The 27,419-nt window shown below is 47.1% G+C and overlaps 1 protein-coding gene across 2 annotated transcripts in view; it reads right to left on the reverse strand.

Annotated features, from left to right (window-relative positions):
- UTP20 (UTP20 small subunit processome component) overlaps positions 1 to 27,419 on the reverse strand; it is a 1,109,880-nt gene that overhangs the window by 886,815 nt on the left and 195,646 nt on the right. For both annotated transcript variants that reach the window (XM_078675325.1, XM_078675316.1), the window contains exons 11-13: positions 14,165 to 14,242; positions 11,986 to 12,164; positions 6,853 to 7,008 (exon numbers count right to left, since the gene is read on the reverse strand). In XM_078675325.1, coding sequence (XP_078531451.1) covers positions 6,853 to 7,008; positions 11,986 to 12,164; positions 14,165 to 14,242 — 413 coding nt within the window. The remainder of the gene's footprint in view (positions 1 to 6,852; positions 7,009 to 11,985; positions 12,165 to 14,164; positions 14,243 to 27,419) is intronic.

The following is a 27,419-nucleotide window of genomic DNA, read 5'->3' on the forward strand; positions in this document are numbered from 1 at the left end:
GGAAAAGCCCGCCAAAGGAGAGGGGTGTAACCACCCCCCTCCTAGTCCCACCCATAGGGCAGGACTTAGTCGCGTGCCAGCCCCCTTTTTCAGGATAAAGGTAGGAACTGGCCCCCTTCCAGATTAGATCATCTTTGAATCCTGAAACTACTTTCCACGAAAGGAACTCAAGACTTCTTCCCAAGATTCTCCCTTGTGACTAAGGAGTAGTCACCCTGCAGCAGCAGGCACCAACCAAGCATCGCGGTTTGTTGCCAGTCTCTCCTCCGGATCAAGACTGCCCAGCTCGACGAGAACCGGCTTCCCTGGCACCTCTGACCTCTACCTACATCATCAGTCACGCTGAGATTCGTGGGTGTGACGAGACCTCGAGGGACCGGCCATCTTCAGAACTGCACGACGCTTGTCCAGCACGACCACCGAGTGACCCTCGACTGAGTGCTTTGGGGTAAGAGAAGCCCCGACCCTGAGCAGCTCCAGCACCGAAGTTCAGCCCCCCTGCATCCACGAGATCTGCGTGGGGCCCTTCTGCTCTTTTCTGCTGACCGCGTTGTCCCGGTCACTTGCCCGTTGGCTAGTGACCCTTTTACGACGCTCCACGACAACAACCACTGCTGGTCTGGTTGCTCCAGACTGGCCCTTGCTTCCCTTCTTCAGAGAAGCACCCTGGACCCTCCTGGTCCACTCAAGACGCCATTTTAGGTCCACCGAGTGGGCCTTGCATTTGCCAAGACTTGTTGCCCAATCCTGGGTCCAGCGACGTCGACAGCAGAGACCTTCGTGGGACAGCTCGCACCTCCATCCTGGTCGCCGACAACGCCTCCTGGTCCGAGAGACTGCAGAGCCCAGCAGTGCCCACTCACCTGGTCGAGGTGACTTCGCCCGGTGCCACTCTGGTGCCCATCTAATCACTGGCTAGTGATTCAGAACTTGGTCCCCTCTGCTTTCAGGTCTTCCTCTTCCCTGATCCAGGCTTGGATCACCACTAACTTTTCTTCACTGGCCGCCTGCCAGCAACTTCCACTTCAGGCTCCTGGTTCGTCAACGAGGGTTTCCGACGTGACTTCAACCCTATGCAGCCGCAGCCCCTGGGCTAGGTAAATCGAGTACTCCGGTGCTCCAGCATAGTCCAACACTCCTAGTGTTCGGATCCACTCTTGTTTTCGACCCACCTAGTCGGGTTCGCCCGAGAACAGTAACTTTGCAACTGCTAGCCTCCATAGACTTTTTCCCGCCTTACGCGTGAGAGTTCCCACTCTGCACACGACGTCCACAGGCCTCCTGCATCTAATCCCAGTGTTTAGAATTGTAGGCCTAGCGATTCCTGAGTCTAGAAAAGTATTACTTACCTGCTAGCAAGTTCGCATTCCACTTACTGAGTATATGGTTTTTCGTGCCCCTAGGGCATTTGTGTAAATTGTGCGACTTAAAGTATTTTCATAAGAGTTTTGTTGTGTGCTTAGCTCCCTGACTCAAAGAGTTCAGGGTAGTCTTGTTATAAATAAATATCTGTTTATTTTCATAACAACTTGTGTGGTGTCCTTTCACTTGGTGTTCAAGGGGTAATGTGATGGTAAAACAGCTGGCTTAACACGCCCTCTAGAGTCTTAGCCTTAGACTGCTCGTATCCATGCTACTAGGATAGCTGGTCTAGAAGGTTGACTTACAACCAATCATCAATAAGGGTTGTCTGGACTGATACATAGTGATCACTAGAATAGTGAGCACTGCATATCAGGCCAACTTCTCACACAAGGCAACCGGCATGTATACATACGGCATGTATACATAAATGTATAAACATATAACTATGTAGAGACAGAACTAGCCAGGAGCATGAACATGTTCATACCGGATCATACCTAGTACAGTACGGGCAGGTAGGAGCCGTTTTTGAAGAGGAGACCATGAAACCTCCCAAGGAGGTGGATGAGCATGGCATAAGAAGATGGCACCAGGGAAAAACATAGAACACCATCCAAAGGACCACCAAGCGAAGCAGGAAGCCCACAGGATCTCCAGGCCCATGTGAGATATAGCAGAGGTATATAATAGCGTACAAGTACCCCACATGGAGTATGCATACCCCAAACAACGGGGAACACCTCTTAGGGAAATAAGCCAAGTCAAAAGAGCGCAGTAACGAACCGAACCCGAGAACATGAGTTCTGAGCCGTATGACATTACTAAGCTGAGCCTCCGGCTCAACACCACAGTCAGAAGACACAGCAACCCATGTAACACGGCCACCGCAGGCCAACAGGCAGCTCAAAGCAAAATGCATCCCTTGGATGCCAATAAAAGGGTACTCTCACCCTTGATCCACCGAAAAAAAAAGAAGACGTAAGGCTCACTGCCCATGTTAAACACAGAGAGCATCTAAAGGATGCGAAATGAAAAAGTACCACCACGGAAGACAGGCGTAAGAAGACCTAAGTGGGAGGACGAAAGCCCGCAAGTAGCCAGTGAACCGCTGATTCGGCGTGAGCATCAAACAGCAAAACCCCATCAAAGGGTAAGTCAACCAGTCGTTTCCGGATGTTTTTCAGGGAAGACGCTATCTCGCAACCAAGCCTGACGCCTTAAGGCAACAGAACCCGCCATAGCTCGGCCCAATGAATCTGCAGTGTCTAAGGCTGAGCAGATTGTGAATTCGGCATGGTCGCAGCCATCCTGGAGGAGGTGAAGGAAATTGTAGTGTAGTTCCTATATTCCCAATAGGCTCTGCGCATTGGAATAATATAAACAGCAGTGTAGACGTAGGACTGAGGTCGACTAGGTCTCTACTGACTATATTAGACTTAATTAGTTTTACCAGCTAGCTCAGAGGTCACTAGAAACTTTCTCGAGTAAACAAGGAGGAGTTTAACTTCCCTGGATAGACAAGAAGGGATTAGCTTCAGACAATCATAAACATGACAACTTTGCTCCCTCAGAATAAGAGTGTATCTCTAGAGTCGTGTGAAAACAATAGACAACTATTTCGCTCAGTCAATCGTTCTTACTTAGTTTCAGTGCAGAGAAATAGAGAGACGGGCGTTTTCAATCAAAGGTGTTATTTATTGAGCAGTCTTCTTTCTCATGCAAGAGAAATGAATTGCCACAATTGCAATACTTATCATGAAGTAAAGTGCGTACAGTAAAAGGAGTATTATGAAATAATACTGTAAAAGCATTGATATGGTTTCTTAGCCATATGATACTTTAAAATGGATAAAATATATGCATACATAAAAACATTGACTAACGTACTCAACTGGTGCTTCTAATCTACGCCTACCCCGGTGTACCTGACCTAAGCTTAATACGTGGGAAGGAGTAAGTAAGTTGCAGTTTAGGTTAAGTTGGTTTTTGCCAAGGATCTGAATCAAGAATTCTCTTAAGGGTTTAGTCAGCTCCGTACCTTGGTAATAGAATGTAGGAAGTCTTGTATCTCTCTCTCAGGACTCGATATCCCAGCAACCCGCAAGGGTGACTGGAAACACCAGAGATGGATTTTCTCGGCTGGAGAAAAAGACAGCGTCTTTCTCAGTGCGTCAAAAGGGAGGGGCGGCTTCCTTCGGCTCTCGCATCAGCTGGGCTTCGGGTAAGTAGATAACCGCTCTGCTCCAAACCACCGTGTGTTTGCTTAAGGCAACGTTGGTATATTTATACCTGAAAGGTGCCGGGTTTGACGTAAGGTTGGACATAAGATGTTACCAAGAACTAACAGTTCTTTTTGACTCTAGGAGTTCTTGTGCAAATCAAAACAAAAGCAGGGGGATTTCCCGGGCTGCTGGAGGCTTGGTTTGTTTAAAGAACGCGTTGTACTTTCTAGGAGTCTAGAGGAGTAGCCATGCCGTATTTGGACTGCATGGGTTATTACTAAATATGGATATGATTCTTATGCCTTTATAAGGATATTATTTATTATAGCCATAGAAGGGCATAAATCGGGAATATCGAATTAGGGTCCTAGATAGAAACACAACAAAATCAACACGAGCACCTTCAGAGGTGGCAGAAAGCCAAGTCTCTGCAGAGTCCCACATGACAGATGTAGCCCGAGCCAAAACACACACTGTATTTAAGGACCGTAGGGCTGCACTAGTAGATGCAAAGATGTTCCTACCCCATGACTCAAGCCATTTGGACTCCCGAGAGGAAGGAAGCATTAGAGGGGGCAGACAAGGAAAGGTAGTCTGCAACACAAACCCCAGCGCATCAGGATGCACAAAAAGATAAACAGGACAGTGGCGGTGCAAAACTGAACGAGCCACTGGGTCACCTGAAGCAGGCCGGACCCAGGTACCCAACAGGGCATCTTAAAGGGAAGCCTCAAAGGGCATTCCCAGACCCACAGTGAAGGACCTCAAGCTAGGGGTCCACAGACAAGGGGGCAGAAGGGGGTTGTTTGTTTAAAATGCGAGTGGCCAATGAGACCACTCTCAAAAAAGCTGCACCAGCCTCGGTAGCCTTCCGCGGAGGGGACAACAGCTCATCAGTGGGGGAGGGTTGTAAGCTGGCCATCCCAAGACACTGAGGGTGTGACCAATGCCCCACGGAAGGGAGCCCCATTGAAGAATGAGGATCCTGATGGGGCTCCTGGGGAGGCGAAGAGCCTGCCGGATCTGGGAGCTCCTGAGGAGGCTCCAAAAATTCCAAGGGGGGCACTGGCAACGATACCTCCGGCGACGCCGGGTGTGAGGGCGGAATTATGACAAACTATGACAAGCTCCCCTTCCGAAGAAGGAGAAGCCGCCGGAGCCGGCAAGGCAAGCTTTCGGCGCCGACTCTGCCTCATCCATGACAGGCTCAGACTCTGGGTCGGCTCCGGACAGGCGGCCGCCTGCCCGGAAGCCCAGGGTGTGCTCAAGGCAGGGCTATGAGCATCGGCAACCACCTGCGACACCACAGGGAGCCCAGCAGGGCTATGCGGCGTGGCAGAGGTACTGTGGGTCCTAGAGGGGGACCCAGCTGGGCTGCGCCCTAACGACTCCATGTGGACCGTAGAGGGGAACTCAACCGGGCCATGCTCTAACGACACCACATATCCGACGTTCCTTGGGGGCCAGGGCTCAATTGGCGCTGGGGCGAGGCCTGCATTTGTGCCCGAGTCACCACCACACCGGAAAGGGAGGGGGAGGGGGGGAGGGGGCACGGGGTCACTGTCTCGAGCGCACGTCCGAAATGTTCCGGGAACCAGTGCCCCTGACAACAGAAGAAAGGGAGTTTGAAAACCTCGGCGACAAAAGCCTCGATTTACCAAGTGGGGAACGACGACCCCGGGCCCCAGAGGGCGATCGACGGTGGAACCGGATAGTAGAGGGAACTGCCGGCTTCAGGTGTTGGCAGGCTTCGCAGTCCGTGGAGTCATGGTGCTCGCCCAGACACCACAGACATCTGCCGCCAACAGGAATGACAAGTATAAAAGCCCGAAGGCATCGCACACACCTGAAAACAGGCCAGAGGAACCGCTCACTCTGGATCCGCGTTGTACACGGCAAAGAAGGAATCTGACGTCAGAGCGCCGGGAGGGACTTGTATGACCTCGCTGACGTCACGTACATGGACAACGTCAGGGCGGGGTCGTGTGGCGCCGTCCCCCGGCGCACAGAGGTGCTGCTGCAAAAAAATTGCAGAGCCAGTCTGACACCTCAGGATATTCTAAGTTAAGGAATCTGCGGCTAGGTGTCTCTATCAGATAAATATTATACATCAGATGCATTATCTCACCAAAAAAAAGTGGCTACAATTTTCTATAGCTAATCGGACCACTATCCCAGAGGTCAACAGCTGCAGAACAAGTTTTTCCATATGGTGTGGGAATGTTAACACATTCAGTCCTACTGATTAACAGTGGCAGAAGTGACTAGTCAGATGGGGTGAAGATGATACCTCTTGACCCCTCAGTGCGTCTGTTGAGAAACATGAAGCACGCTAAGAAATCAAGGACTGTATGCTACTTTATAGAGTTATACTGGCCAAAAGAAATGTAACAAAGGGATGAAATGGGCGAGATGCACTAGCGTGCCCGCTTTGGTTGAAGGCTGTACATAAATGGACAATGGCGGACCCGCACACTATTCGCTCAGTCATGAGGGAGGGGTCTGGACCCGAACTGCTGAAGGGAGGGTTTCCTGGAGGCTATCGAAGCTATGTTGGATGATTTATAATTTACATCCATAGACTGCATAAAATTTAACAAGGTTGATTAAGACAGAGTAGCATTCTTAACTAATAGCAGGGTAAGTTGATTGGTAAATGGGTTGTAGTGCATGCTCCTGTGAAGAGCACAATGGGGCTGTCACTGGACCATTTGTTGAGTCTTTCACAATGTGGCCTAAAAATGGAGAAAGTATTCATTTGATGTTGTTGCTCTGAAGGGAGTGGAGGGATGGCAGGTTCTGTTTGGGAAATGACATATGTTATCGTCATTGCTCATTTGTCATACAGCTGCAACATTCAGGTGCTATAAGTTTGATGTATGGGCTGTGATTGAGTATGCTGAATACATTTCAGTTTCTGTTGGGTTGATACAACTAAAAATTAATAAAAAAAGCAATTACGAAAAAAAAGTGTACTCATCTATTTTTTCTAAATAAACCATATCACTCTTTTACTTCCTCCTACTCCAAGCAACTGTGGTGTCAAGATAAGGATTGTTTCAGAACCCCTCTATATGAAACATAATATGAAAACCCTTTGTGGTCAAAGCGAGTTTGCATTTATATTGCACAAATACTTTAAAAAAAAAGTATAGTTAAAACATGTTTGAATGAACTGCACAGCATATATTTATCAATGTTGAACATCTGTGCGTCTACCTTGACAAGAGCTACAATCAGCTACAATCAAACAATCATTTATTACCTAATGTGGGGAAGAACGATGAGAGCAGTCCATGGATGAGAAAGGTCCGCAACATCTTCGTGCTCAGGTACCTCAATCAAAGATAAAATGTAGTCTAGCACCGTTATCGGCCCTTTTTCCTGGCATGTCATACTTTTTTGATGTACATTGCTGAACCTGAAAAGCAGCATCACATTATTTGAAGAAAGGTAAGGTGATCAAAAAATTACTTCTTTCAAACAAGCCTATACATTAGAAAGATGTAGGTAAGGCAACAGACTGCATAAGGTGGCAACACAATGTCATAAAAATCATTGGCAAAGAGAATAGGTCTCTCCTTTTGAACCTACAGGCTTTGCCAATGCTATTTGCCGATGCAATGCAGAAGGAAAAAAGGGGGCAGTGGCACGACTGCTATTGCCGGTCGCATCATTCTGTAGATGTTTGCATGCTAGAGAATTATCCAAGTTCCACTTTGCTTTTTTGATTTACTGATCCAAGGTGGTAGATGGCACTTGGACTGGCAAATAAAAAAAAGAATTACATATTTTCAATAAAAAAAAGGCAAAAATAAAGGAGAGAGAGAGAGAGAGAGAGAGAGAGAGAGAGAGAGAGAGAGAGAGAGAGAGAGAGAGAGAGAGAGAGAGAGAGAGAGAGAGAGAGAGAGAGAGCGCGCAACGCATGAGGGAGAGCAACAAGGGACGGGGAGAAGTGCATGAGGGAGACAGCAACCTGGAGCTTGGAGGCAGGGAAAGTTTGGAGAAGAAACACACAAAAGATAGAGCAGCACACAAGGAAGAGAGCAACAAAGGGTTGGGGGGCTGATAATTAGCGGGTGGAGAAACATACAAGGAAGACACCTGGAAAACACATGCACTCTCATGGAGTGCTTAACCTTAAAAAAAAACGTAATTCCCTGTAAGTGAGCAATGGACGGATACAAGTAAGAGATTTAAAAGGAGGGTAAAGAGGATATTCTCTAGCGGAGGGGCAAACAAAACAAGCCATTTAATATGTAGAAAACACGTGAGGACGACAATAAAGCCAACCAATGTAAGCCTATGTAAATTCACAATAGGATTCTTGCAACCAGGCAGCTTGTGCTGTAAGGTGAGGTCTGAAAGGTAACAAAAAAAAAACCAATAAGCCGTGTGGATTGGACACAGGAATAGCAGCTGACACCTCAACTTACAAAGTGTGTTTCGGGACACCTTATGTACCAGCAATGATCTAAAATAAGATATGTGCATTCTTATGCAGTTCATTCTACTGGCAAATACTGAGACGTGTTCACTGCTATCAACAAAAAATATGTTACCCAAATTATTACTGAAGGTCTGTCCTACAGCAAAAAATTCTACACTCGACTCTTGGTATTAAGCTAAATAATCAACTTACTATGCACTCCCAGATTGGTTCGGTGGTTTCTTCTTGCTTTCTTACTCTCCGTACTATCCGTTCTATCTCCCATTTCTTTTCTTTCCCTGCACTCAAGCTAATTATGTCCGCACTGGTCCTGTCCCGCCTGGACTACGGGAACATTTTGTACAATGGCATCCCTCAGTACAGCCTCCGTAAACTGCAATTAGTGCAGAACCAGGCTGCTCGCCTTGCTTTCGGTCTTCCTAAATTCCATCACACTTCCCCCCTCCTGAAAACTCTTCACTGGCTCCCTGTGCGGGAACGCGCCCTGTTTAAACTAGGCTGCATGGCGTTCCAGGCCAGGTCTGGCCTGGCCCCCCTATTTATATCTTCAGCCATCAAGGCTTATGTCCCTGGCAGAGACCTCCGCTCTTCGGCACAACTCCTCTTAGCTGTACCCCGTTACCGAAAAAAACAACTGGGTGGCTCAAAATTTTCCACTCTTGCCCCCATGTTTTGGAACTCTCTCCCCTTTCATCTTAGGTCCCTCACCGAGTATTCCGGCTTCCGCAAAGCTCTGAAGACCTTTTTATTCCCTCAGGCTCTTCTTTAGTAAATTACCTGTCTATCAGTTGCCGCCTTAGTTACCGTTCTAGCTCAGTTGGTTGCCTTTTACTTTAGCGCCAAGAAACCGCCCAGGTGTACGTTGCGCTTGATAAATATTTTAAACTTAAACTTAAACAGATTTACTGCCAAGGTACATAACTGTTGAAACAGATGCTTTCAAGCTCCTGATAAGAATGACCTTGCAGCTGGACGTAATAGATGATTCAGTCATTTCAATATATTGTATTACATAAATTCTTGTATAAAAGGCTCAATGTAACCCCAGTGAGGCAGAACACTTGGCAGTTGGTCACTGCGTGTTTACGCTTGAGCCTACAGCAAAATAAACTTTGCTCTTTATTTGCACAGCACAACCATGTGCGGACTGTTTATTTACTTTCAAAAGTTATATTTTCACAGTACTTCCTGTGTAAGCTGGATTGTGTAGAGAGAATTGTGGAAGTAGGTGCTCTGCAGATGCAACAAAACTTGAATAAAAATGAACACCTGAAAGGATGAGCTGAAGATTACCCATCCGGAGCCTTTCCATTTTCAAGAAATTGGCCGGAAAAGAAGGTGCAGAATCTGCCTCGGACATGCCCCTATCTAGGGCACCAGAAGGTACTTAGAATAATATCCCATACCACTCTAAAATCTAGGATCCAATTACTTCTAGGTCAAAATGTTTGCAATCAAGGTATTGGGGGGCTGGGGGGGGGGGGGGGGGAGAGAGTAAACGGTCGGCCCTCAACTTGAGAATTTATCTGATAACGGAAAAAGCAGCTTTTTCTCTTGTGTGTGGTGCGCGGTGCAGCTTACAATGGTGGGGAGGTACAAAGTAGACGAGTGGAACGAAGCTGGCATCGGATGGGAGTCAGAGTGTGGAGATGGATTACTTAAGAGTAGCGTTACGATTATAAATGCGTATTTTACACCATCAAGGATGTTCTGCCTTTCTTTTGTAACATGTTCCGCATTGGGCTAGGATCAAACTAATTTGCTTCCATTCCTCTGTAGGCAACGTATGTCCTGGTGTGAAGACACAAAATTTCCCAGATCTGCTTCGGACTGCCACAGACGGGGGAAAAAAGCAGGAGGTGGGAAAATCAACTGGCCTGTTAGTGGCACTTCTACGGTTCTCTCTAAGCTCCGTCTGCCCAAGGGAGAACAAACTATTAGGGCTTTGCGTAGTTCTCCCTAGACCAGTGGTCCATTACCTTTTAATTCCGGTGGACACCCACTTCTACGGTTCTCTCTAAGCTCCGTCTGCTCTAGGGAGAACAAACTATTAGGGCTTTGCGTAGTTCTCCCTAGACCAGTGGTCCATTACCTTTTAATTCCGGTGGACACCCACTGAATCATTACTTGAATCCGCGGACCCCAACTGAATTATTATTAGAAAACAAGGAGTCCAAGCAATTACTGGGATTTAAACCTCAAAACACACAAAAAATTATGAAAACAAGTATAAACCAAACAAATGCTTTTGTTTAATTCACATTCACGTGTAGAAAAGGTTTTCAAAGTTAAAATTGTATTTCTTTAATTGTATATACTTTATTATTTTTAATATGTAATTTTATTAAACAGTCACAGAACCCCTGAGAAGTCCGTGCGGACGCCCATGGGTCCTCGGACCACAGGTGAAGAATCACTGCCCTAAATTACTTTTTGTTCTTGGTGAAACACAACTGCAAGGAAAAACTGAAATGTGCCCACTTTCCGGGCTGCACCGGTGGAGCAGTTTGTCACATTTTGGCCTTCATTTGAAAAAGCGGACTTATTTCACTCATTCACTCATTCTGCAAAACGTTTCCATTTCATATTTCGAGCCCAAGAGAGTGGCACCATATTCAGCTAATGTTTGACAGAAGAGCTTATCTTTAGTGAATGAGGTCACATAAAATTGCACACCCACTCATAGCCACAGAACTGCACCTTCATATCGGGTACTGTGCGTCTCAAAGCTACTGGCAAGGAAACAGAGTAAGATTCAAATCCTACCCAAAGGCACAGTGAGTAGGAAGGGATCCGGTCGGGCCCCTCATTTGCACATCCATCCAGTGCTGTAGAACCCCTTAACCTTATTTAGAGCATGAGAGGAGTGCACTGCAGCTTGTTAGGTGGAGATCATGACTTCTGAGTTCTGTACAAGATCTACCCTACAAACATCGACAACTGAATACATCTCCATGCTAAGCACCTGCATGGAAAGACTGGAGACCCAGATGTTGGAAAATGTTCTGATGCCCAACACGCAAAAAAAATAACGAAAAGAGTTACTGCTCTTTACATCCTCGCATACAAAATATATGTACACATTAAAGCTGGAATGTCCTCAGGAAGCAACATTCTGTATTAACGTTCTATGTTGTCTATATTATGTAGCTTCCATATAAAATGTGGGAACACCCCCCCTTGTGGAAAGTTGTAGTAACAGTTCCAAACACAAATGTACTAGTGAGAAGAGCAACAAGGAAGCTATCGACTTCAGGAATGTGAAAGAAAGCTCTCTTATCTTGAAAGCTAATGACCCATGATGAAAGAGAAAAGCAATATGGTGCCTCTGCTCGTGCCCGCGCACATGCACTCAAGCTCTAGGCCACAGTGGTAGCATTTTCTGAAGCCCTCACTAAAAGTCTCAGCAAAGCTGCTAGCTCAGGCGACACCTAAAAATTACAATTGCACAACTTATTATAAGCTTAGTTTGGAGGGGGTTGAAACAAGATGAGTTACTTCTAACAGATATGTTTTTTATTATGATTGCTTCTTTCGTAGTATTCTAGTTTGTCAGTTCTCCTCAACATTTTGCTATAAAGTGAATTGAGTCTAACTGCTGACCTGCATTACACTTTGTGTGAATTATTAGAGCTTGTCAGAGATGTGGAAAGAGGACATCACAGAAAGCAGCAGAGCAGTCTTTTCACATTGATCTAGCAATATGCCTTCAATCTGTGATCTGTAAGGATCAAACAAAAGAGTTAACTCTACAGACCCTATCTAGCATGTGGCATACCAAAACTGCCAAGATTCTCAACCTATCTGTGCAATCATTAGCATGGTGTTTGTCACAAACAGCCTATATCAGAAGTACTTACAATTTTGCACAAAAAAACTAAACAAAAGATGCGCCGTTTTTCGCAAACTAAATGTTCATCTTCAAGAAATTAGAGAGACCATACTTACAGCACAGGTTCCTTTGTGAAAAGTAAAGGGTATTTCTCAAATGCCATCGATGCCAGGCTTGGAGGTTCAGCTTTTTCTAGGATGAGTTTTGCCAGAAGCATCAGCGCCTCATCTTTGAAAATACATCCTTCTGTCATGAAGCAAAGCTCAATGTACTCAAGAAAGCTTGGTAGGAAATGCTGAAAAGCAATTTAAGGCTCAAATGTATTTTTAATGGATTTTTGAGTAAGTAAAGCAGAGGACATACATTAGGAGTTGGATTCTGGATGTAAAATCCTGTAAAACACTTGAACCATAAACCCAGTTCATAAACAATTAAATTCCTTTAGAACATTTCTATTCATTCTGTATACAAAGATAGAGACAAATGCTCTTTGCTCTTGGTACATAAGACGCTGCTCTTCATGCAATAATTTGACATATAGATTTGATATAGATATATATAGATATTTTTGCCTAGTAAAAATGAGACTTGTAGGCATGTCCTCAGCACTTGCCAAGAAATATATATATAATCTGATGATGTTCTCAGTCCAGCATTCCCTACACACCAAAAACAGTGGACACCCGCAAGTATAAAAAGTTTACATTTGAAGAAAGTACTCTCAGCAGATGGAACTTGGCGATGGTTCACTCCAAGAATTTTGGCTTCTTGTTTCAGACTTGTTACATGTATCTCAATATTGTCTGAGTTTTCCTGCCTACTAGTACAGATTCTCATGCTTCAGATAGAATGTATCCATCTCAGACTACGTACATTTCAATTTAGAGGCTATCAGACTAGATATGGAGTTTGTTCTCACTGGTAACAAATGAAGACAAAGCCACAATTATGACAGCCATAATGATTTATACAATTGCAGCTCTCAAACACAAATTTACTAGAAAATAAAATGAAATGAAGTTTTCTCAACCTGTGGACAGCAACACTCTACAAAAAGATCCTACACTGGACAAGACGGAGAGTCAAAATATGGTGCTATGTCGGCCAAGTTGGTCTGACCACTCTGGTCACCATCCACCACCACAATCTGTGTTTGGTCAGCATGCTGTGCTCACTCTCTGACGGCTGAGAACTTTTCCTCAAAATGTCCAGGAGGTGGTACAGGGTAGCTTTCTAATGAATTATTTTCCATTTTCCATCCAGGTACAGCCATATAGACGGGTTAAATCCACGTGGCAAATTACTGAGCTGGTTGTAAATTGTCTGATTGAGGTTGTGCTCGGCTAAGGATGAGCAGAAATGAGGTGAGGAGGATAAAGTGTGAACTGTAGTGAGACTGAGATGGAGGTAAGAAGCGGAGGATGTGGCATGGTACAGTTGTGATTAATAATGAGGAGAGGTTGAGTTGGCATTGAGGTGCAGAAGGGTAAGGCTGAAGTTAGGTATGATTAGATTCAAATGAGGTAGAGATGAAGTTTGATTAACATGGGTTTGAAGTGCTGTTGGAGTGTGACTGATGTGTGGTTGGGAGAGACCGAGGTGAGGACAGGGTACAGTTGAGATGAGTAGGGGGTCGCATCAATAACGCCTCGGTACGACTGATCCCCCAACGTACCACGCCACGGCCACATCACCCCCCACCTCAGAAACCCGCACTGGCTCCACGTCAACAAGAGGATATCCTTCAAGCTCCTCACCCACGCACACAAGGCACTCCAAAAGACCGGCCCAGCCTACCTCAACAGACGTCTCTCCTTCTACATCCCCAACCACCAGCTATGCTCGGCAGACCTCTCAGTCCCCACCGTCCCGCGCTCCTGAAGAACAACCACCGGTGGGAGATCCTTCCCCCACCTCGCCACCCAGACATGGAACACCCTCCCACTGAGCCTACGACAGACCCAAGACCTGCTGACCTTCAGGAGGATACTCAAGACCTGGCTGTTCGATCAGTAGTGCCCCACCCCCCAGCGCCTTGAGACCCTCGCGGGTATGTAGTGCGCTTTACAAATGATTGATTGATTGATTGATGGGGTGAGCAGTATGTTGTGATGACCCAAGCACCGAAGTCATAATTTAGAAAAGGCCCTCTTGACTTGACGGTACTTTCCACTAATGCAGAAGCACTTGTTTGAAAATGTAATCACTATAAAGATGTTTGAACATGAACGGGGAAAAATAATTAGTACAAGTGCACATTTTTCTTTCCAAGGAAAATTACTCAAAATCACTTACTTTTTCAAACTGCTTCATGGAAAACATCCCTTCACTAAACCGTAAAATGAGACTTCTCTCAAACCCACTTGTAAATACCTGTGAAAGGAACACAGTATTAGTAGGATGTACATGTATAAACCCTGCGTTTTAAAATGTAGTGAGACACTGACAGATGATACTAGAAGCACAAGTCACTTACCTTCGGTAACAAAATATCTGTAAGAAACACATAGTGATAGATTCCTTACCTTAGAATTACCCCCAGGTGTCAGACTGGATCCAGAAAGTTTTCGTCAGCAGTACCCCTGCGTGTCGGTAGGCGTCATTGTGCGGCTCCGCGTGAGTCATTGGCGTCGAAATGATGTCGCTGGAGCTACTTAGACGCGCTGACATTAGTTCTGTACACGACTTTCCGCGGCAGGAACGCAGAGCCATGCAAGAAATTGACCACCGGTGCCATGAAACTAGGGCCCTGAAAGGTATGACCTTAACCCTAGAAAACAGTTCGCAGAACGGGGAAGATGGGTGGGGCGGTAAGGAATCTATCACTACTAATGTTTCTTACAGATATATCGTTACTGAAGGTAAGTAACTTGTGCATCTGAAAGAAACGCGTAGTGATAGATTCCTTACCTTAGAATAGATACCCCAGCAATACCAATCCCGGTGGTGGGTCTGCGAATAAAGATCACACCAGAAAGTCCAGGAGAACAGAACGGCCAAAGAAGCCATCTCTCCGGACTTGGCTGTCCAGGCAGTAATGCTTGGTAAACGTGTGCAGCGAAGTCCGCGTAGCTGTCTGACAGATGCCATGCAAGGGGACTCCCAGTCCCAAAGCAGTAGTGGCTGCCTTTGCCCTGATGGAATGGGCGCATAGCCCCACCGGAGGTTCCTTTTTAGCCAAAGAATAACAAGACTTAATGCACAGAGAGATGGTCCGCTTGTTCACTGCCCGACCTTTCTTGGCGCCCATGTAGCCAACAAAGAGCTGGTCATCCACCCGGAACTGTTTTGTGTGGTTCAGATAGAGAGCGCACGTTATAATGGTCTGCCCGATGTGAAAGGCAGTGGCAACCTTTGGCAGAAAGGATGGACAAGTCCTTAGAACAACTTTGTCCAGATGGACCGAGAGAAAATGAGGTTTAGAAGAAAGAGCCTGGAGCTCACTCACTCTTCTGGCAGAGGTGATGGCAACCAGGAAAGCAGTCTTTAGAGTGAGAAGACGAAGACGACAGTTGTGAAGTGGCTCAAAAGGAGCACACATCAGATAAGTCAGAACTAGGTTCAAGTCCCACTGAGGCATCACAAAAGGGACAGGAGGGAACATGTGCGTAATGCCTTTCAAGAATCTATTTACAACAGGGGACTTGAAAAGGGAAGGCTGATTCGGTAGCCGAAAAAAGGCTGAAATGGCCGCTAGATAGCCCTTGATCGTGCCCAGAGCAGAGCCCTTCTGGGCCAAAGAGAGAAGAATTAGAAGGACCTCTTAAAGAGGGGCAGAAAGGGGATCCATAGCCTTTGCCGTGCAACATGCCACAAATTTAGTCCACCTGCAGGCTTATACCATTTTAGTGAAGGAAACGCCTGGTTGCCAAGATAACATCACAGACTTCGGGAGGCAGGTCGAAAGACGTCAACTGCCGCCGCTCAATCTCCACGCAAGGAGGTGGAGTCTGGACAGGTTCGGGTGGAGAACCCTCCCCTGCTGCTGCAACAGAAGCTCCTCCTGAAGAGGCAAGCAGAGCGGGGGATCGATCGCCATACTGAGTAGCTCGGGATACCATACTCTTTGAGCCCAATCTGGAGCCCCAATAATAACTTGGCCCGGTCACACTTGATCTTCTTCAGCACTCTAGGTAGAAGTGGTATAGGCAGAAAGGCGTATAGTAGACCGCAACTCCACTTGTGACGAAAAGCGTTGCCTAGCGACTGCCGCCTTGGAAATTGGTGGCGAATAGATCTAACCAAGGCTGTCCCCACTGCTGAAGAGACCTTGTGCCACGTTCGAGTGCAGACGCCATTCGTGATCGATCATGCACCGACGGCTGAGTTAGTCTGCCCTGACGTTCAGAGAACCAACCAGGTGTTGAGCCACCAGGGACATGCCCTGATGTTCCAGCCATGTCCGGAGGCGCAGAGCCTCCTGACATAGGGTCCACGACCCCACCCCGTCCTGTTTGTGGCAGTACCACATGGCAGTGGTACTGTCGGTGAACACCCGCACTACCCTCCCCACGACAGAGGGAAGGAATGCCTTCAGTGCAAGTCGGATCGCCCGAAGCTCCAGAAGATTGATATGGAGTTGGGTCTCCACTGGAGACCAGAGGCCTCTGACTCCACCTCTCCCATGTTGCCGCCCCACCCCAAAAGGGACGCGTCTGTCACCACTGTGTGCTCCGGTTGGGCAAGGGAGAGGGATCTGCCTTTGACCCAATCGCGATATGTGAGCCACCACTGTAATTGTCGTGCAGTGCTCTAGAGATCTGGACGTGGTCAGACAGGTTGGCCCGATGATGTGCCCATTGGAACTTCAGGTCCCACAGCAGAGCCCACATATGCCATCTGGCAAGATCCATTAGCAGGATGCAAGAGGCCATCAGGCCCAGTAGCCGGAGGGTCATCCTGACCAGAACCCGCGTGTCCTTAGTTTACACTTCTCAGGGAACTATTCCATCTCTTTTCTTTTCACTTCTCCGCACAGACAGCATTGACTGCGTCTTAATAGTGCTCCGTGCTTGCGCCTGCTGTCCTGCCTTTGAGACCCCTGGGTTAAGGGCGCTCTTACGCTACACATGTCCCCATCCCATGACTTATGAACTGCGCATCGCCAGGCTTAATTAGTACAGTTAAACGCACAGCAGTGCTCTCTCTCCTGGAACAGTCCGGCAGAGACATAAGCCTGCTACAGGAGACTCACCTGCTTTCCAAAGTTACCGCCCCTAATGCAATTACGCTTGTTCCCCCAGTAGTACTAGTCCTCCATACCTGTGAATGAGAATGGGGTAGCTATTCTTCTTGCCCAGAAACTCAATGGTAAGCTACTATCCACGATTACGGAAATAAAAAGGAGGGTGCTTGTGGTTAGACTACAGAAGGGCACCCTTACTTTCATTCTGGCTAACACATATGTGCCAAATGAGCGACAGTAACCCTTTATCCTTAACGCACTTGCGGCAGCCCTTGCTTCCCCGGACGACCATCCTGATAGGGTGAGACCTCAAACTTATGATGGACCCCGATCTGGATCGCTCTAGTCAACGCTCCTATTCAAACAGGAGCCTTTACAGCTAAAGGCCGCAGGTGGTTAGCAGACGGTGCACTTTTCGACATATGGAGGCATCTCCACCCCTCCTCAAGGGATGACACCCATAATTCAGCGGCCCACAAATCATACGCCCTCGTTGATTACTTTTTACTTCTCTGGCCCTCACAGCCTGTGTCAGAGAGGTGAGCATAGAACCCCGATCACTATAACTTTGTGGCTGAACGTTTCTCAACCCCTTACTTCACACTGGCTACTGCAGGATGTCATGCTCCAAACCCCTTCCTATCTCCGTAATAATGACCTTGAAGGGGCCCTCCTCTCTTCAGTATGGGAGGCATTAAAGCTCGTCCTGGGGTGAGAACTTTTCACTACCGCAGCTGCCGAGAATCAACTGTGCCTGGAGAACCACCAACAAGTGGAACAGGTGGTCTCTGAGTTGGAGTCGAGCTGCAAACGCGCTGGTGCCCCAAGAATCTGGCAGGAGACAGAGGCTCCTTCTAAAGCGCCTTGACCGGGCAGAATATGCATTTTGCAACTCAAACATACATTTTACTCCATCTCGGTGATCCTTAAGCTACTGAAAGACTCTAGAGACTGGGTCGTACAGGCCATCTCCCTTCTCAATATTGACGCCAAGATCATTGCAGGTATTTTAGCTGCTCAACTAAATCCCATCATGCTGTGCCTGGTCAATCCAGACCAATCCGGCTTCATCCCGAGGCAATGCAGAAATAATACAAAACGCCTCCTCCATCCCACCGATCTTGTCCAACGTTCGCAGAAGGAGGCTGTCTTACTTTCCATTGACGCAGAGAAGACGTCCACTGGCCATACCTGCTTGCACAGTCCGCCAGTTTGGATTTGGAGATAGATTTATCAAATGGATATGCTGTATCTACAGCACCACCAGGGTTTCAGTACGGGTCAACGGTATGTAATTTTCCAGGTTTCCTATAGCACGGGTGACCTGACAGAGCTGCCCCCTCTCTGTAATCTGATATACATGGACCCTATGGCACAGAGAGTTCGGGATAACCTGCGGGTCTCAGGGTGTCAACTTGGAGCTGACAGACACACGATCAGCCTATATTCAGTTTATATTATCCTGTCTCTGGCAAACCCGATAATCCTGCTACTGATCGATGATTTGTAGGCGTTTGGTGAGGTGTCATGGTTCAAAGTCAATATTCCAAAATCCCAGATTCTGAGCCGCTCAGTCGCCTTGTCGCATGTGACAGCGCTGCAGGCCCGGTTTCTATCTGAGATGGGGAAGTACACCATACCGTATCTGGGCATTCATCTAGCTCTTACCAGGCCAAGACGTTGGCAGCTAACTATGGCCCCCTTCTTGATCAAACCAATAAGACACTCTCCCCGTGGAGCCAGTGGGGGTTGCCTCGGAACAGGCACATTGTGGTAGTTAAAATGACAATAATCCTGAGCACTCTTTTTAGATTCCGGACCATACCATTGCTTCCGTCGCATTCTGTCTTGTGCAACCTGCAAATTGCAATCAACCGCTTTCTCTGGAATGGCAAGAAGCAACGCATCTCCCAACAAATTACGCATACAAAAGCAGATGGAGGCCTAGGACTCCCCCCCTACTCCTACGGTATTTCCAGTCTTCACAAGTGTGCTTCATAATGGAGTGGAACCGCCCGCTCCCTGAGTATCACTGGTCCTTTATGGAGCAGGCAATAGCTGGAGCCAATATATGGCGTGGGGTCCGGCTGCCTTATAAAACGTGACACGGGGCTTGTATTCATCTCTGGTGACTGCCCTGACCCTGAAAATATGGGACGCTGTTGACAAAGTTTCCCTTCCCAATGATGCAGATTATTGATTCTCCTGATTACTTTTATCCGGAATAATATTGGTAGAGTTCCGAGAGGTGACCTGCCCGAAATAACTGCAGATATTGCAATTGATCCCCCGAGACGACAGGGAGGACACTTAGCCCTTATCAGGTGGCTAGGAGCTGATCCTGACCCTTAATAAGTATCTTTCTGAAGGGTGTGGGTTGCTAGGTATAATAGTGCAGAGGAGTTGGGAATGGTTGGATGGGATCTTTCCTTCTTTTGGTTTCTTTTTCTCTTTCCTTGACACTCCTCTTTAAAAGTTCACTGAGTCCGGTCATCGCTGCCATCCTCCCGGTTGTAGGCTCAGAGCTGTGTATCATACTTCACAACTTGATAACGCTGTTTGCCACTGGTCGAAGACCAATGCACTCGGTCCTGCAAGAAGTATCCGGTACACTTTTCTTGTGCTAGTGAACTTTGTGTTTTTGCAGACCGAGAGGTGGCGCTAGCGAGACGAAGGAGACGCCGGCATTCCAGTTCGCCCTGATCTTCCAGGCAGGCGGACACAGTGGACGCAGCGGCAGACTGAGGTTTTCCGCAGCTTTTCGAGCCCGAGGGGGGCGAACTGCTGAGTGCCGAGGTGCCGGGGGGAGCGGCCTAAAGCGGCGACACGGCGAAATAGCGAAAACGGTGCAAGCGGACAGGCGGTGGCGGCTTGCGTGAAGAGCGGCAAGCAAGCAGTAAGAAACGGCAAAAGGGCGGCGTCCTGGCAGAGTGCTGCGCCCCAGCCACTTCAGCCGCTGCATCACGGACACGGGCACGGACAAACCCGCTCCTCGCTCTCCCCCCTCCCATGGTAGCCGTCTCCTGTGGCAGTATTTGGCAGCACTTCAGTAGACTTGGTGGTAGCCTTGGTGGTTTTCCGTGCGGCGGGGGTCGCATAGAAGCTCGGCGCGCCGGTGGGCGTGCCGCTTGCGCTGCCTGTAACCCCTGAGCTGCCATTCTGCCATACTGCTAAGAACAGCTAAGTACTCATCTACACCCTTGGGGAGTGCACGTGAGCAAACACACGGCAGGAACCGCCAACTCCAACACCGCATCGATCTGAAGAGCGGCCGAGAGGCGACGTGGCGTGACCGCAAAGCGCAGCGGCACACTATCAGCCTTGCCAGCCTTGCCAGTGGTGCCCCTCCTCAGCAGTTCCGCTGTTGTGGGGTCAGCGAGGGTTGGCACCGGCTCGCCGGACAGCTGACGGCGGAGGGAGCAGGGCGCAGGCGGTCCGCCATGAGGTCCGGAAGGGAAAGAAGACCTCCAGTGACTCAGCCTAATAAACGTAAACGGAACAACACAAGCACATTAACAAGTCCAGTGCCACCCGGCACGACCAAGCTGACCAAGCAGACCAAGCTGACCCCTGTGGAACAAATGCATTTGAAAACACAATAGGGTACGAAACCTCGCTGGAAGGAGCTGACGAAGGACCCAGCATCAACCCACTTGATGGACAAGCAGAAGGACCAAGACTGGGAGCAGAGGACAGTCCCGCCTCAACACCTGAAAAGACCGGAGACAACAAAACAAAAAGTAGCCCATCTCCAAAACAAGGGCGGTGCAGAAGTCACAAAAGAAAAAATATTCAACAATTAATTAAACAAAGTGAAACAAAATACAACTTTCAGCCAAAAATCTACACTAAATTCAATTTCCTAAAAAACCCAGGGAACGCAATCTATTCTTCAAATGATTCCATTACTGGTCTCCAATCCCCTCTGCAACCGGCCAGTGAGCCCAACGCCTGCCCCGCGACTACAGGCCACACAACAGCGGAAATACACACGGCACCAATGCCAAATGAAATAACAAACCCAACTGGACATGGAGCAGACAACAGGGGCAACCTGGCACAACAACACACTAGAACACCGTCAAAAGAAGGCCGCATCAGCCAGGCACTTCCACAAGCGGGATGCTCAGAGGAAATTCAACTAACAAGCCCACCACAGTCACCCGTTGTATCGAACAACCAAGCAAAAGGGCACGACGGGAACTCAGGGCCCCCCAAAAGCAACCCGCATTACCAGCTTGCAATAACAACCCACCCCCTACCCATTCAAGATGCAGCACCAGAGGAGGAAAAAATCGGAGAAACCGAAGACCACCAAGTTCAAAACACCCACGTAACCATAGAATCAAAGCCTCATAGCAACACAAGGACTTCCGGCTTCCTAGAGCTAAAACTAGATCATGAAATTTCCATATCAACTTCCTCACCAACTAAGGATATGACCTTCCTGACCTCGGAAGAATGGATAGACCTGGAGACAGCATATAACGGCAGGCAGCCCACAAACAATATCAGTGAAGAAAGTCCACATCCGCCTCCAGAGAGGACTACGGACCCAGTCAATACTTTTTGGATCACTCTTCTCAATACAATACAGCTATCTTCAACGGCCCTACAGTACCAATCTGATAAGATGGACTTACAACTATCTGTCCTGCAAAGCTTAGCAGAGGCCACAATGGGGATAGATAGGAAATTGGCAGACCTGAACGGACTCATAAAAATAGGACAAGAGTCAGTCAAATTAACCGAAATAGACAGAACTAGCTGTACCTGCTCGTTAATAATCGACAAGTTATCATCATTACCTACGATGCTGAGCAACCTTTTGGATGAAATAAAACTAAACACCATAAAACTCCCCCAAGCGGAAGTTAGGTTGGAGAGGCCCGACCTAAACCCAAACGCGGCAAAGCCATCTCCAACAAAGGCAGGACCTCTAGAAAAAATTGCCGATATGCAAAAACATAATTCGCCGGGGGGGGTCAAACCCAAAATGTCACCCTCACAGCAGGAAAGACCACTCAGAACACTCTCACAACAGGACAAACTAATGAACCAGGGAGCCCGCAGAATGCACGGGCGCGTCGTAAGCAAAAAAGGAAGGGGCGCAACAGAAAGGTCAACGAGGACCGCCAAGGAGAAAACCGGAATTCCACAGCACCGGAAGGCATGGGGCAACCAGCAACCGGCGAGCCTCAAAGGAATGACAACCCCCCTTCACTGAAACCAGAAACCCCAATGCCCTCAACTGGAACGTCAATAGAAGGATTAGGAACCCTTACCACCAGCGCTGGTCCAAAAAAGCCAACCAGAGAGAAAACAGACAGTAAGCAGAAACGAGTCAACAGGCCGACATCGAATAGAGCCGGCACTAGGGCAATCGGATGGCCACTCAAGGGCAAAGAATATAAATTCGGAGGAAGAAATAGAAGATCGGGAAGAGCCAAACCCCACCAAAGACGACGTGACACTGAATAATTCTATAACACGGTGTACCTGCAAGAAGACGAAGACGACATCTACTAAAGCAAACCCTCAGACTCCATGCATCGCAATCACCGGTGATAAGCATTCTAGCGATCAATCTCAGTGGGATATTTCAAAGTGCAAACCAAACGAACAGAACACCAAACCCTCAGAGCGAACACACGCAACCAAGGAACAGCCCCATCAGAAAACGTTGTCCACAAGGGAAATAGACACAGAAACAATCTTTTTCATTCCCGAATACAAATCCAAGGGAAGAGTAGACATCCTAAATAGGGGCAATATATTAAAGTTAATCAACTCAATAGATAAATTAAAATCTATAAACACCTCGGACTTGCTTTTAATTGAATTCCATCCAGCAACACACCCACAAGGGAACGAGAAAACAAGGGCCACGTGGAAAACCAGGGAGGTAGCAAAATCAATCATGGAGAATGCATCTAGCTTCTCCCAGTGGGGAATCCAGCTTGAACCAGAAATAAAACCAGCTTACCCTACCCCGCTTCTCGAAGAATGGAAGGAAGAACGACCCCCACTGGTTAAGTCAATACTTAAAGGAGCACGAAGCTACTCCCCAGGACAGGAAAAACACCTGGCGAAATCGCAAAACCCAATGCTTCAACGAACAGCCCCTTGTAAAGAAACAATAACTCGCACAATAACAGGAAGCGACACCAACTGACAAACAAAGTCAGCTTTAGCCACCAAAACTGTGGGTTCCTTCAAAAACAAAATCAATATTTGCAGTTGGAACATTAACGGACTAGCCGACAAACTGGAGGACCCCGAAACACTGAACTACTTGCAATCCTTTGACTTGATTCTCCTCCAGGAAACATGGGAGCCCAACGACATAGCCCTACAAGGATACACAGCCTGGACACATCCGGCCCGCAAAGAATCACAGTACGGCCGTTGCTCCGGCGGCCTGGTAATCTTCGCGTCAATATCAGTTATAGGAGAAATCAAACCATAAAGCATAAATATTACCCCCGCCGAATGCAATACAGGCAATATCACTCACAACTGATAACAACCAAGGAAGCCATCAGTTACTTGTAGTTAACACATATATCCATCCTAAGAATAAGCTGACTGGGTCAAATGAACTAGTCCAAGAGTTAACAAGACTCATGGAGGATGAGGAAACGGATAACATACTACTGGCAGGCGATTTTAACCTCCATCTATTTGGTGAACTGGCAACTGACGACATGACGCAGGAAATGGATACAGTATGCAAAATCCCAACTCAATCAATCCCCTCCAGATATAAACATAGCAACACTGCTTCTCAGCTAGTAAAATCCCTAGAGCAATTGAACCTGCGCGTTCTCAATGGACGATTCAAAGAGGATATTCCTCCAGCACCAACATACCACTCGTCAATTGCCTCATCCTACCTAGACTTCATGCTAGTTACACTCCCGCTGTACGACAAACTACAATCATTTAAGATAGGAGACAGAGCACACCAACTGACAAACAAAGTCAGCTTTAGCCACCAAAACTGTGGGTTCCTTCAAAAACAAAATCAATATTTGCAGTTGGAACATTAACGGACTAGCCGACAAACTGGAGGACCCCGAAACACTGAACTACTTGCAATCCTTTGACTTGATTCTCCTCCAGGAAACATGGGAGCCCAACGACATAGCCCTACAAGGATACACAGCCTGGACACATCCGGCCCGCAAAGAATCACAGTACGGCCGTTGCTCCGGCGGCCTGGTAATCTTCGCGTCAATATCAGTTATAGGAGAAATCAAACCATAAAGCATAAATATTACCCCGCCGAATGCAATACAGGCAATATCACTCACAACTGATAACAACCAAGGAAGCCATCAGTTACTTGTAGTTAACACATATATCCATCCTAAGAATAAGCTGACTGGGTCAAATGAACTAGTCCAAGAGTTAACAAGACTCATGGAGGATGAGGAAACGGATAACATACTACTGGCAGGCGATTTTAACCTCCATCTATTTGGTGAACTGGCAACTGACGACATGACGCAGGAAATGGATACAGTATGCAAAATCCCAACTCAATCAATCCCCTCCAGATATAAACATAGCAACACTGCTTCTCAGCTAGTAAAATCCCTAGAGCAATTGAACCTGCGCGTTCTCAATGGACGATTCAAAGAGGATATTCCTCCAGCACCAACATACCACTCGTCAATTGCCTCATCCTACCTAGACTTCATGCTAGTTACACTCCCGCTGTACGACAAACTACAATCATTTAAGATAGGAGACAGAGCTCAGAGCGACCATTTGCCGCTAGAAGCTCACTTAGCCCTGACCTGTAAGAACGAAGCAGCAGAAACAAGAAGTATGTGTACAGAATATACCGCTAACTACAAGCGATTACGATGCAAGACCACGGATATGGAAACTCTTGCAATCAGTGCAAAAACAATAATACAGGAAATATCCAATACAACCGACAACCCCCTTGTCCTTTGGGAAGATTTTACAGCGGCACTAGGAGAAAAGCATGCCACAGGGAAGAAAGTTCAAAAAGGGAATACCACAAGGTTCATGCTTGGCAAAGTAACAACAGCAGAAACAAAAAACATCAAGCTTGAAATAAAAAAGACCCTCGGGCAACTCCGTCAAGATCCAAATAACACGGAAATTCAACTGCAGCTTCGCAGGTCAAAAGCATTGTTACAAAAGAAAACTTGGGAAAGGAAAAGGCAATTGAACGAAGAACTATGGGCTAAAATTCTACATAATTCAAAGCAGAAGAATAGCTCTAGCTTTTGGAAGACCATCCACAGGCTTCAACAGCAAGACCACAACGGTGTTAACTCTGAAATACCGGAATCCGACTGGGCTAACTATTTAACAATTCACTTTAACACAAACGACCCCGCAATGAAGAAAGCCGAAGGGGTAGATTCGGAAGAGGGAGCTCTCCACCAATTGGACAAAACTGTCACACTCACCAAAAAAGCAAACCAAGCGTTCAAAAAGAAAATAACCGGGCCCCACACTCCAGCAGAGGACGAAGCCAGTCCTATGATAGTTGAGCCTAGAATAATCGAAAATGAACTATCGGCTCAGGAAACAGCAGATACTATTCTTAAACAAATCTCGAAGGGAAAACTTGAGGGGGCCCCAGGACCAAACGGGATCCCTCCGATATTATACAAACAGGATCCAGCTTTTTGGTGCACTACATTGACTCCAGTATTCAACGAAGTAAGGGAAACAGGAAAAATACCAACATCTTGGAGTGGCTCGATAATAAGCCCAATATACAATGAAAAGGCGCTAAGATCGATCCAAGCAGCTACCGTCTGATTGCCCTGATAGACGTAGAGGCAAAGTACTACGCAGGCCTCATCCTGAAGGATCTAACAACATGGGCAACAAAAAAGAACATCATCCCAGCTACACAGACGGGCTTCCGGATGGGCCAGGGTACCCTAACAAACATCATGGCGTTAACCCTATTGTTCGACCCAGCAAAAACGGCAAAAAGGTCCCTGTTCGTGTGCTTCATTGATTACAGCGCCGCATTCGACCATGTAGAACGGCACAAACTATGGCGGAAGCTGAGCTCATGGGGAATCCCTGGCCCCCTCCTACAGCAGCTGGAAATGTTGCATACCGACACCTGGGTCCAAATAAAACTGGGATCTGGCACACACCTATCGAGAAAAATAAAGACCAGCAAAGGACTAAAACAGGGCTGCGTCCTAGCCCCAACGTTGTTCAATCTCTTCCTCGCGGACCTTCCCGAAGAGCTAAAGACAGTTACATCACACGCACCTCGGTTAGGAAATATTACGCTCTCAAATCTGCTTTACGCAGATGACCTGGTCCTCATCAGCCGGTCTCCTATTGGCCTCCAAAACCTTCTGGACAGAACCAATGCATTTTTGAAAGCAAATTCCTTAACAATCAATCTGAACAAAACCAAAGTCATGCCAATGAACTACAACAAAAAACGGAAACCCGCATGGTACCTGGACAATCAAAGATTAGAACTGATAACCTCATACAAATATCTAGGAGTCATAATAGAGGGCAACGGCTTCTTTAAGCAACAACTAGAGGCCATTCGCCGGAAGGGCATGACTTTCCAACTATCAACAAGGCCCCTGCAGAAAGCTCTCCCTGACAGGACATTAGCGCCACTCTTACAGGTAATAAAATCTCGCCTACAGCCTATGCTCTCCTACGGCAGCGAATCAATGCGAGGTAAAGATGCAAGCATTCTGGACAATACTATCAGTCGTGCATATAGGTCAATCTTCCACCTCCCTAAAAATTCTTCGCCCGCTCAAATTCGTCTCGAATTTGGACTGCTGAAACAATCTGTGGAGAGGAAAGGCCAATATATAAAAATCTGGCGCAAAATTAAAGACGCGAGCAAGGATCCCTAAACGCCAACCTATGGATTGAGCTGAACGCCAAAGAAATCTCACCTGCAAGGGCCTACCTAACAAACTCACTGAAGAGCCTAGGACTAAAAACACTCTGGGAAACAAGAACGGATTTTGGGACCTTTAAAAAAGCAGTGTCGAAAGTTATCAAATTGGTCTCCTCACTTGAGCACAGAGCCACCCTAACCAAGAGAGCGCACTTATAATAAAATATGAAATCACTCACAAAACTAAATGAAAAGACAGTTGGGTGAAACAACTAATCATATCAGGAGAACAGTGATTTCTCCAACGGCCTTACAACCATAAGAACTACAAGTATTAAGGCCGCAACCAACAGGAAAGACTCATTAATTTACTATAGACTCCTTGTGATTTTATCAATGTGCAACACCTCTTTTGTAAAAGCTTTTTTTATACAGTCAACGACTTTTTATCTATTGTGTAATATTGTGAGTTTTTATTA

Source organism: Lissotriton helveticus, chromosome 1_1 (genome assembly GCF_964261635.1).
Source record: "Lissotriton helveticus chromosome 1_1, aLisHel1.1, whole genome shotgun sequence".
Lineage (NCBI taxonomy): Eukaryota > Metazoa > Chordata > Amphibia > Caudata > Salamandridae > Lissotriton > Lissotriton helveticus.